The sequence below is a fragment of the Telmatherina bonti genome (genome assembly GCF_933228915.1).
Source record: "Telmatherina bonti genome assembly, chromosome: 17".
In the NCBI taxonomy this organism is placed as follows: Eukaryota; Metazoa; Chordata; class Actinopteri; order Atheriniformes; family Telmatherinidae; genus Telmatherina; species Telmatherina bonti.
Window position 1 is genome coordinate 20,022,421 of NC_136615.1, and position 12,174 is coordinate 20,034,594.

Below are 12,174 nucleotides of genomic sequence, written 5' to 3' on the forward strand. Positions count from 1 at the left end.
TCATCTGTTGTCCTCTTTGGGGAAGTCCAGAGATCCAAGGCTTCCAAAGCCGAGGCTTAAACTTTCTGAGTCAAAAGCGCTGATTTCTCTGTCCTGACGTTCCAACAAGTGCTTGATCCTTTCAGTCCGCTCTTTCTGAAGTGCGGCCAGTTCCTCTTCAATCTGCGATCAGCAAAAACAAATCTTGTTGTTTTCTTATATAATGCTCAATTTAACCTTCTGGTTTAATTACTTAAGAAGAACGCCCATTGTTATCAGACTGATTGATTTAAGTTAAAAAGTGTTTGTTAAAATTTATTTCCGCCAGATTTTTTAATCAGTGATTTCTGGTTAAACTTGCTTTATAAGATAGTTAATACAACCTCTTCCATCTTTTTAAAGTGGTAATTCCTGCATTTCTTGGTCCGGCAGCTTGCTACCTGCAATAATAAACTGAAAGTCCAAGTAAAAACACTTGTTCAACTTGTAATCTTTCTTGCTTGTGAGAAACAGCCAGCTAGCCTTTGTAAAAGATAATTGAGCTGTTTAAGAAATTCTGCATGGCCACTGCAGTTTTAAGGTAAGCAGCTCAGGTTCGAATCACCAAGCTGCCTTCACAAATATTAAATCCAGCATTTAGGGATGCATACCAGAACGGAAGTATCTTAATCCTTGCGAGAAGATCTACCAAGAAAGCTACAACTGTAATGTTGTCATCATCTTATGTGAAGTCTATCTGGAAACTCTTTTTCAAGCCTGAAAACCTTTTTAAAAATATTTTAATGAAATTTTCATCTAAATCCCTAATGTCTGGTGCTGAAAATATTCTTCAAACAACTACTTATTTAATTTCTTTATATCTAGTTATTCTATTTTATTTAGAGTTTTGCTTTCATTCTCTCTAATTCCTGTAGTAATTTCTCTATTATCAATGTATTTATTTTTATTTGTTTTTTCTTTTAAAGAAGCTGTAGTTTTATATTTGACATGTGTCTCTGTGCTGATGGATTACTAGAGGCTTGAGACGCCTGAGTTTACTCTTCTCTTTTTCTTTCCTTCAATTTTTCCCCTTTTACATATTTATTTATTTGGACATTCAAGTATTAAGGAGTTAAACTTACTTTCTGCTCAAGGTGTGCTCTTCGTATTGAGACCTTCTGCTCAAGTTTCTGTTGCTCTCGCTCATGTTGGGTCTCCATCTGCGACTTGGTTTTACTCTGGTAGGCATCCAGAAGCTCCATCTCTTGCTTCAGCTGCTGTTTCAAAGCCTGACACTCATTTTCCTGTTCAGCTTCTAATCGCATCTAAAGAAGAGCATGGAAAGATGCAAACAAGAAGTAAGAATAGTTGGGTATTGAGATTAAAAAAAAAAAAAAAAAAACAGATGAAGAAATGCGACATTAACATTTAAGGATAAAATATGTGACAAAGTTTGGAAGCTGATGCTCCTTTGGGCGTGATTTTTATATAATTTAGTCCACTCTGAAAATATGTTATTTAAAGTTTGCAACTCATGACAAGCTGCTTTGCAATGTTCTTACCGCTTGAGAAGCCATCATTTCATTGATGCTGTGTTCATACTGCTCTGCCAGTACAGCCAGCTTGCGAGTCTGCTCCTCTTTCAGACTCTTCAGGATGGTCTTATGGTCGCCTTTTGGAGATACTTCCAGCTGATGGTTCCTAAGAGCTTTGTACTGCTTATTCTGCACCTTGCAAGTGTCTTGGAACTGTTTCTTGATCTGCATCTCCAGCATCTGCAGGGGGTTAAGTAAAAGGTGAAATACAATTATCAATCAATCAAAAATTCCTACAAATATAACTCAGATCAAAGCGTTTTCTGCTTTTTCTCCACATTGACTAAAGCAAGCATGCCATGCCCTTGAACATTTCAGCTCTTGTCAATGAGTTTCTCAAAACTGTAATATTAGATAAATGGAGGAAAAATATTTAGATTTGTGAAAGCTGTAAGACACATTTTAGAAGAATCAGTTCTCATGGCAACATTATTAATGCTTTTTCTAGAGGTTTCTGCTGGGGCAGTAATAAGACGGTGTGAGAAGTATGGAAAAAAATCCTGAGTGAGAGGTATACAACATCTTTAGAACACTTAATCCCATGATGTGATCATTATGGAACCAGCTCCCACCGTGGGTTCAGGAGGCAGACTCCCTCCACACCTTTGATATCGAGCTGAAAACCTTCCTTTTTCATGATTCTTATAGTTAGGATTTGAGCATCTCCTGAGTTGGAGTCTGCATGTACGGGACCCAACTATCTAGGTTATGCTTATTGCTCTTATAGCCAACCATTACTTATGTAGCAATGGGGATGTTACCTGATGCACTGAGAAGTACCTCGCTCTATTTCTCTAATAAATTAATGTATAAATATATGCCAATATTGCCGTCTCTAAATTATTTCTCCTTTTTTTCTGCAGGTCTTCCTGATTAAGTGCAATTGTACATGTTGTTCTGTGTTTCCTGTCCTCTCCATCCCAACCAGTCAAGGCAGATGGCTGCCCTCCCTGAGCCGGGTTCTGCCAGAGGTTTTCTTCCTGTTAAAGGGGAGTTTTTTTCCTTCCCACTGTCGCCGCGTGCATGTTCAGGATGGGGGATTGGATCGAAGTCATGACTCGATGCAATCAGTTGGTTTCTATTATAGGATATGTATGAATTGGCTCGAAATGATGTATATGTTGATTTGTGTATGTAAAGTGCCCTGTGACAACATTGTTGTGAAGTGGTGCTATACAAATAAAGTTGAATTGAATTAAATCTCATCATGCAACATGAATGTTTACACAAAGTTATAAAATACTGAAACGGTAAACTTCATAGCAACTCAGTACATACATTCATTTACTACATACAGTAGAATGTAAAAGCAAAAAATCGATCATTTAACTACAAAGTATCTCAGGAACCTTGAGGTTTCTGGGCTGCTGCCGCTGCTCCAGGCTGTGTTTTCTGTGCAGTTCTCTTTGCCGTCTGTTGTTGTACTCCTCCTGGTTTTCCAGCTCTGTCTGGTGCTGCAGCCTCATGAGTTCCACGCGAAGCTTCTGTAGCATCTGTAGCTGCCTGTGCTCCAAGTCCTGAGTGGACTCATCATGTCGGATCATCAAGGCATGTTCCATCTCCTTCTGTGTCCTTTTCTTGTTCAGTTCCTAGGACAAGGAGTCAAATAGTGCTGTTAGTAATGCTAATGGGGTAAAAAGTTTATTTTTATATTATTAGGAAGTGTTATGTCGTAAATTTGATTAGTAGTAATATTTCTTTTCAGTGTTCAATATGACACGTTCCCTCAACTTAAAATACTTCCTGTTTCCGAAAAATATTAATTAATTTATCCATGTTTACTGCTTGTCTTCTCTGTCGTCCACCTATGCAGATGACTCAAAACTTTATGACCACAAGTTACTCAGTGTTGATATAACAGATTGTTAATGTATTCCTCTATTTCTCTACTCAAGTGCTGGTTGTTTACATGCACAACATAAAAAATCTGTTTAATCCCACATTTTATTTTAATTTTAGATGAATTTTCCAGGATTTTGGGGAATTTGGAAAAAGCAGCAGTGCAACATGAAATGACTTTTGAAAAATATATTTGATTTATCTTGAGGAAAATTGCAATGTTGTAGTAGGATTTTAAGAAAAAAGCTGATTCGCTTTAATAGTAATTTGACTGATGCAGTGATTATTTAAACACATATTATCAGTTATTTGCAAAACAACTATTTTACTTGTTTTTCAATCTATTTATCCCGAATTAAATTAATTTACTGGTTCATAAAATCAACAAAATGAGATTCATTTGCCTTTTGAAGAGTTAAGCTGGGTTGTTTGAACAAGTTGGTATTCATCCATTTCTATTGGCTGAGTAAACTAAGTTAAATGTTCTGCTGATATCCGACAGAGTTAGTGCTAGATTAATGTCATTAAGTCCAGTAATGATTTTTTTCATAACCATATTTGAGAAGTTGAGTGGTTTCTCTTTTTTGTCTAATCCTAATTGAGTTGATCAGGTGCCAAAACCTAACCAGAAAACAACGTTGTCTAACATTAATCAAGTGATGAAATACTAACCAATTCTTAAACAGGCACAAACATCATATGGTCCATTAGATCTGTGGTGTGATTTCAGCTACTATATCTGGTGACATCTGGTATTATTGTAGATCTCATGAGTTGTGCATTACGGTGTGATCAAAGCAGCTAGAGAGACATCTATGAATGGACGTACTGCTATAAAATCGCTTTCCCAAAAGACCAAGTATGTTCTGATTATTCTTTTGACTGATCAAAAATGATCATGCATATGCTCTTTTCAGTTAGACTGAAGCATGCCAAACTATCCCCAAAACCATCATGCAATATGCTGATCATTGTGATATACATAAGTAACATGGATTCCAAAAGAAAGTGTTCAAACCTTTACTGTGAATTTGGATTTAGAAACTCAGTAGACTTTTAAAAAAAAGAAAAAAAATTTTATGGTCTCCATAATAAGTCAGCGGTAACTATTTTAAGTGTTTTCAATGGAAATTGGTCGTTTTATCCTCCTAAAAACAATCACAACAAAAAAGAAATTGCATTAACCTGTCTGTGGAGAAAACGAATCAGAACCCCAAAACAGAGAAAGTTCAAAATCTTAATTTCACATGACATTTAAGTGAGGAAGTCTCATCACCTCTCTCAATTGCTCCTGTTCAAACTCATGTCGTCTGATCAGACTCCGGCGTTTGAGAGCCCGGCAGCTGCGATCATAGACCAGCCGCTGTTGGGCCAGCAGGTGAGCTTCTTCCTCAGCCTGAGAGCGCTGTATTGTTTCTTTGTGCCTGGACAGACGCTCTTGCTTTTCCTCCTTGGGTGTACAAGGGTCCTCATTCATTTCCTAAAACAGCATACATAGAACAGAGTGAGCCTGGGTTTTCTGATCTGAAGACATGCTGAAGAAATTTAAAGTATCATTCAACAAACTTATCTGCTTATATGATAATTACTTCCTTGATCTTGTCTTTGCACAGCCTGTATTCTTTTTTCTGATTCTCTAAGAAAGCAGTCAGCTCTTTCTTTTGTTGAGCAACAATCTGTTGCTGTATCCTTCTCTCTTCTGCTGCTACTGATTTCATCTGCGGAGAGACATTAAAATTATTACCCTTCACTGAATGCCTGACTTAGAAATGTCTGGCCAATACAAATCGGTTGTAAATAGTTTTTTTTTTTTGTTGTTGTTTCCTACTCATAATTATTTCCTGTTGAGGCTGTACCTCTTTGTCTGTTTGAGCCACATGGCGTTTGGCCAGTCTTTCCAGCTCAATGTAAGTGTTGTTCGCATGTGTCTCTAATTCCTTCTGCAGCCGGAGCCGATGCTCATCCATCTCGGCCTTTAGCCTGTTCTCCAGGGCGATCAGCTGCTTCTGGTGCTGTCGCCGCATGCGCTTATACCCAGACATCTGCTCCCGCAGCTCAAAGTCCTACTCATGCTCCTGGATCTACCTGATGCCCTATACAGGAGAACACAGGAAGCTGAATGTCAAAAGAAGAAGAGTGGGCACAATAAACAACCTCCAATTGTATATTTCCAAATAAAATATCTGCAAACAAAATATCCAGAAGCAAGCTTTTTACCCATTCATCTTATCCAAGGAACTTAACAATGGCTAGAGACCTTATTTATTCATGCTCATGCTCTTGCTTAAAGCATAATGAATGAAACAATAAACCACTTTAGTGCCTTTTTGATAAATAAGTAACATGATGAGCAAGAACTAGACTCCAGACAGCAGATGATAGCAGCAGTGAGATTTTAAAAGAAGCCTTTTAAAAAAAATGTATTTGTATATAATATGTATATATATATATATATATATGAACGTATGTATAGCAAAAACAGAAGGAGCAGAAGGATAAAAGAGATCAATCAGAGATTTACTCAGAACAGCTACATACAAATGCAATGCACACACGTAAAAGTAGAGGCAGAGAGGGAAGCTGAGGATGGAAAAAATGACATCCATTAACAGGATCTGGTTTCCATGACTACAGATGTACAGCTGAGAACACAGATACCCCTTCGCTCCCTCCTCATCCCTGCGCCGCCAACACGCACACATACACTGACGCGCGCGCGCGCGCGCACTAACACACGTATTTTCATGCAAACGGTGGAGATCGGGAGCAGCGTACCAAAGATGATGATTTGATGGTGGTAATGCGTTCACAGATCTTGCAGTCGAGAGACCGGCTCTTTTGAGAAGTAGGCCGCAGCTCTGGCCTGGTGTCCCTGTGCACGGCCTCATCCCTCACGCAAGCATGGTCCTGCAGGGGGGGAGGAAAATGAGGAGATAGTGGGGCTGGGTGCTTCCCAGGCCCTCCGCTCTCGCTGCTTTTGTTAAAGCTGCTATTACTGCCGAATCTCTCTGAATGCAGCACACATCCAGCTTTAAATGCATCCTTCCCGTGCTGGTTCCCCTGCTACTGTGTGCAAGTCCTTCGTAAAAGAGAAAAGGGCATTGCCAAACAATTACAGGCACCACCAAAGAGGCAACCTCAGGATTTAGTCGGTTTTCTGGCGTCCCCCCTCTTCCTAAGGAGGAGGACCCAAATGGCTCCGGTGGACAAGGGTGAATTATGCAATGCCTACCATTGACAACGAGAAAAAGAGACCACGGGGATGTATTTTACTGCCACTCTTCTTTTCCGTTTCAAAATGCGCGAGATATTTGGGAGGAAAAATAGTTTTCCTGTATTCCTTTGATCGCATGTGGTACCATAGTGAAAAATAATTGATTCAGATAAGGCACATCCAAACATGGTTTTCCCTCGAATATGTCTCTTAATGATCCGTTTGTATTCCACTCGAATTTCTGTCCTACATTTAGAGCGTACTTGGTCATGGTAGCTGGTTCTGGTGCCTTCTATTCATCTCTTTCCTCGGTCCCTCTGCCACACTCCCCCTTCCTTTAAAGAGACAACACAGCACTACAGACACATCTATAAAAGTCTGAGGTAATTTCACATAGGATCTTATTGTTTCTGTATAAAACACCCATGCCATCCATGATTAGCACATTATACCGCAATAAAACCAAACTAAAGGGGGGGAAAAAAAGTGGTGGAGATTTATATTTTGTGCCATTAGAATATAAATATATTTCTTGCTTTTGATTAAAGTTAAATGAGAGAATGGAAATTTTGAAAACATAACACTGTACTTTTGTAATGGTTTTTAGAAAATACAAGAGTATAGTTTTCCTTTGAAGAAGGTCCAGATCAATGTGACTCTTAAATCATATTTTCTAGTTTGGCCCGTTTTTTTTTTAACTGGGGTGCAACAATGACAGCAATTTAATCTCACTGTCTCTCTCCATGGTGCTGAAAACATTTCCACTTATCAAATAGGTTCTTTGCCAAACACACTATACTTCATTATACTCAGTTGGAATCATGGTGGCAATCCCTCATACATGCTTAGATGCCATGATGGGCAACCTAGGTCCTTGCAATTCTTAAACGTTTCCCTGCTCCAACACATGACTGTAAATCATTGATTTAACTAAATGAGTCCCTGTGCAAAACTGGATCTATTTGATTTGGAATCAGATGTGTTGGAGCAGGGAAACATCTAAAACTTGCACTACTGTGGCCCATTTAGGGCCATAGTTTTTCCAACACTACTTCAAAGCGTCAAAAATTCACCCGAAACATTATAAAGACATCAAAAATCAAGATCCCAAGCACAACACCAAAGATTGATCAATGGCTAACTTTAGGGGTTCAGTGTGTGAACTACAGACAGCTGTAAATACGGACAGGTTGTGAATAGATGCTGCATACCAGTAGCCAAAATTCTGCCACATAAACATTTTTTTTATCTTTGGTTGGATACCATGGCCTTAGGTGCAGCAACAATTGCACCACGTCAACATCATTGTGTACATGTTTAGTGTCTTCTTCTATGTTCCTTTAAATGCATTAATGATCCCAAATAGCTAGACCCTCAATAAAATTTAAAAAGCAACTGTGTTAAACCAGTTTTATAGTAAAATTTAATAGTAAATTTAATAGTAAAAATTCAGCTTTACCTCACAAAGTTTAAATATTTTGGGCAAGAATGTAAAAGAAAAGTAAAGTATATCAGTGTTTTGTGTGATTATCTTTTACACACTAAAGAGCCTTGTTGTCATATTTACACAAATCTTTCTGAAGTATTTAGCAAGTCTGTTGTGTCAGCTATCTATGAGGGGGTGCAGTAGATTCTGAGTTAATTTGTTCTCTTCATGTAATCTGAATTAAAATACCAAATTGCTAAAATGAGATTATTGTTTCTTTTTCTGAAATGCACAGACTACACATGTTTAATTATGCCCTGAACTGTACATTAGTATTGTTCTTTGAATCTGAAGCAACAATTAACCTTTTCCCTGCAGGCTTTTCTCATCATTTACGTTATATAGAAATTTCTCTTCATCTATCTTCTATTTACAGTTGAACTGATTAAAAATATTTATTTATTAAGAAATCACACAAATCAAACTTCTAAAGGATCTTTTAAAAAAATCCCATTTTTTGTAGATACTTTGAATTCTGTTTACCTTCTCAGCAAATAACCATTTGCTATGAAGGCTAATATTTCTTTAACACTAGATGTCAGTGTTGTTCTACGGAATGAGGTGGTTGTGACTGGATCATCTCAGTGAGAGTTTTCTACACTCCTTCACTTGCTGGCATTTTTCACAGTCTCATACTAATTAAGGTCTAATCATTCAGGTTAAAATACACATTGTCATCTGAAATAATCCCATATTATTGTTTATGTTATACATGACCACACAGAGAAAGTTTGCTTGTGGTAGACTGTAAATCTCTTAATAATAATATGGTGCAATTAATCTCTAACATCCTGTAAGGTTTAACCTTCTGGAATGCAGAATGGTGACATCCACTGAGGTATACAACCAAAGAAAATAAAAACATAGGACTCGAGTTTTTATTTATTTATTTTATTTAAGTTTTATTTCACCAGGTAAAATCAATTGAGAACAACTTCTCATTTACAATGATGACCTGGGACTTTCTTGTGACATGTGCATCACGTATGGATTTTTTTTTTCACAATCCATACGTGTTGCACATGGTATTCATAGACTATAGTCAAAACCATTCAGTATCTGTGACATGAGTGTCACATCATAGCGGTTTATCAAACCATCAAAACAACCAATATAAATAAAGCAAAAAGACTAACCACTTATTTCCCAATCTCCCTCCACTCCTCAGTCCACTTATAGTGGCAGCCAAACTAATTAAGGAAACCAGACCCTTGTCAGCAACACTCATGGCCATGCCCCCATCTTGCTATTCTCCTAGCTCAACTCAGACAGAGAAAGGTTATAAGCAAACCAAAATATAGCATAAAAACCTCAACAACAGTACTATCCAACTAAATATGATCCATTTTTAGCCCACAAAAACAATGAAACACAAATGAATGACATCAGGGATTATGTACAAGTCAGAGTTTGTGTTACATGAATCAGAGCATCAACATAATGGGAGACATCTGCATCTTCCTCATACAGTACATCTCATTTGGATGATTAATATGGGAAGGTGTTGTTTTCATTGAGATCATTTATCAGTAAAACTCCAAACAATTACACAGTAACTCAAATATTGACAATGTCTCTAAAATAGAATATCAAAGTCGAAGTGTTCTACTGAATATGAGTACTGTGCCTTCTTGTGAAAGATTTTAGCAATTCTACTGATCAATCTTTATATCAATCTTCAATCTTCGTTTCATAATCTAAAAAGAAAGACATTTCTGATCATTTAAGATCACTTGATGATACTTATGGCAAACATTTTTTATTCAAATGGCAGAATGTGTTTAATACAGTCATTGATAATTATGTATAACTTCACAAAGGTGATTATGTATTAATGAATACATCAGCATACATATTTTCAGTACAAATGCATCCAACTAATCTGTACAACAGCTTGTTTCTCTGCATTAACACAAGAAAGAGTTTAGTCTTAATTATCTTCACTTTGAGCACATAAACGTCATTACGTTTCACTGATGTTACATGACTACAATGTTTTTATTACAGGAAAACAAGTTCACCATTAAGATGCAACAGTATTTTATATATATATATATGTATATATATATATATATATATATATATATATATATATATAGATAGATAAAGATATATATATATATATATATAGATATAGATATAGATATATATAGATATAGATATAGATAGATAGATAGATAGATAGATAGATAGATAGATAGATAGATAGATAGATAGATAGATAGATAGATAGATAGATAACATGTTAGTTTGAAATACCTAACAGCATACAGCTTTGGCTACTGTCGTCTTAGCTCACTTGGTTCATTTCTCACTGTCCTGTGACTGTCTGATCTGAACTGGTACGACAATCTCATTGCCAGGGTTGCTTATAGAAGTCCCGGGGACGGGGGCCTCTACAGACAGGACTCCCTCGCCAGACATTGATGAACTGATGTGCTGCAAATCCACCCCTTGTGGTAACCTTGAACAAGTGAGAGAAAGTTTGTCAGATCAATATTTCCTGAAGCCTTCCAGATGTGAAGGTATTTTGAGAGGCTCATCAAACTACAGAATGTTCTTTATCTGTCCCTAAAACCTTTAAGGCTTTACTGCAGAATCATTTGTCATCTGTTTATGCCAATTTTTCACTCTTCACTGCGTCTCTAATTGCACTGGGATCATGTTTCAGATGGTTTATATAGTTTAAGACAACTTACTTGTATTTCCGAGTGAAGCACCTTGAAACCATTCCATGCTCATCTTGCTTTTCTTCATGATTACCTTGCATAAAAAAAAACAAAAAAACAGCTATATAAAAAAGTGCATAGAGAGCTAACATAATGCAGACTTAACAGCTTCTGATGATGTTTTTTAAAGAACGGTTCCTATAGCAAGCATTGATGATCTAGTTTTGGGCCTAACAAATAATAACTGGCTTTACCTGATATTTGCAAGTAACCCTCCTTGGTTGTGATAGTGATCTCATCAGGTGAGAAGTGATTGACGTCCAGGTTTATCTTCCAGCTGTTTTGACCCGTTCGGATCTCTGACACTCCACTGGTAAACTGCCTCAGATTCTTTTGGTCCAGTGCTGCAGGATGCTGACCAGTGAATGGAGGCAAAAGAGGAGTCTGTGTGAAGCCCGGCCAGGAGAAAGAAGCGAGTCTCCTCTTTGCCCAGTCAAGCCAGTCCAAATCACTGGGCTCCAGGAAAGGAGGCAGACCAAAATCCTGTGCGAAGATCCGGCTCGGCTGTGTCCAATTTGGGAAAGGATCCCAGCTGACATCTCGGCGGAATATGGGACGGGATAGTATTTTATTTTGATCACCCATGTTCTAGAAAGTAAGCTCAGAACGAAGGCTAGGAAAGATAAGAATAAAAAGACTGTAGCTCCACCCTGGTAAACAACTACAAAGACCAGACCACAATGGAACAGCTGTGTTTTTATGCTCAGACTGTAAGAAGTAAGGAGGAGCTCTGAGGAAAAGGCTACTTTGGCTTCTGCAGTTCTTTGCTTGCATGCTTTAAATACACAGCTGATTCATTTTAACACTTGTGCAGCAGGAAGTGTGATGTAGGAGATGAAAATGCCTTAATATGTGATGAGCTGGGGTGTCACTCCTCTGTTGCCCTGGGACATGAAGAGGACAATGCCAATTATTTGTATTTATATCTCTTGAGTGTCTCTGGCAAGTTGTTGGTGAATGACTTTGGAAGCAGCAAGCAGCCAGTTTATTCAGCAGTGGCCTCTGCAGTCTTGTCACATACTGGTGCTCTTTGTCCACAGAGATCACAGCAGGGTGTTATATGAGGGAACAACACGTACATCCAGAGTCACACACTAAACAACAATGTTACCTAATCCAGACGTCTCTTTACCCTGGACTAGAGACAAAAACTCAACAATAAATAAGCGAAGATAAACAAGAAACAATTTCATGGCATAAACCTAAATGTGTACAGACAGGACAAAGTAACGGATAGAAAGACTGGTGCATTTGAGGGGTGGTGAGGAATTTCACAGCTGCATCTCTGTTGGTGACATGTTGTTCAAGTAATGAAGCAGGCCTCAGAGATATAAATCAGCGTGCATTAGGAGA

General features: G+C 37.8%; 2 protein-coding genes across 2 annotated transcripts; both read right to left on the reverse strand.

Moving 5' to 3' along the window:
* On the reverse strand, positions 1 to 5,461 carry taok3b (TAO kinase 3b; the record flags this gene model as incomplete). Its single annotated transcript, XM_079257155.1, has 7 exons — positions 5,249 to 5,461; positions 4,982 to 5,110; positions 4,669 to 4,872; positions 2,903 to 3,142; positions 1,521 to 1,733; positions 1,101 to 1,283; positions 1 to 162 (listed from the first exon to the last, which is right to left on the reverse strand). Exons 1-7 carry the CDS (start codon positions 5,432 to 5,434, stop codon positions 1 to 3), a joined length of 1,317 nt encoding a protein of 438 aa, XP_079113281.1. The 5' UTR covers positions 5,435 to 5,461.
* A 4,935-nt stretch (positions 5,462 to 10,396) lies between these two features.
* On the reverse strand, positions 10,397 to 11,406 carry LOC306768675 (heat shock protein beta-1-like; the record flags this gene model as incomplete). Its single annotated transcript, XM_079257090.1, has 3 exons — positions 10,397 to 10,556; positions 10,792 to 10,855; positions 11,016 to 11,406. The coding sequence occupies 3 exons, from the start codon at positions 11,404 to 11,406 to the stop codon at positions 10,397 to 10,399; spliced, it is 615 nt and encodes a 204-aa protein (XP_079113216.1).
* Between the last annotated feature and the right edge of the window lie 768 nt (positions 11,407 to 12,174).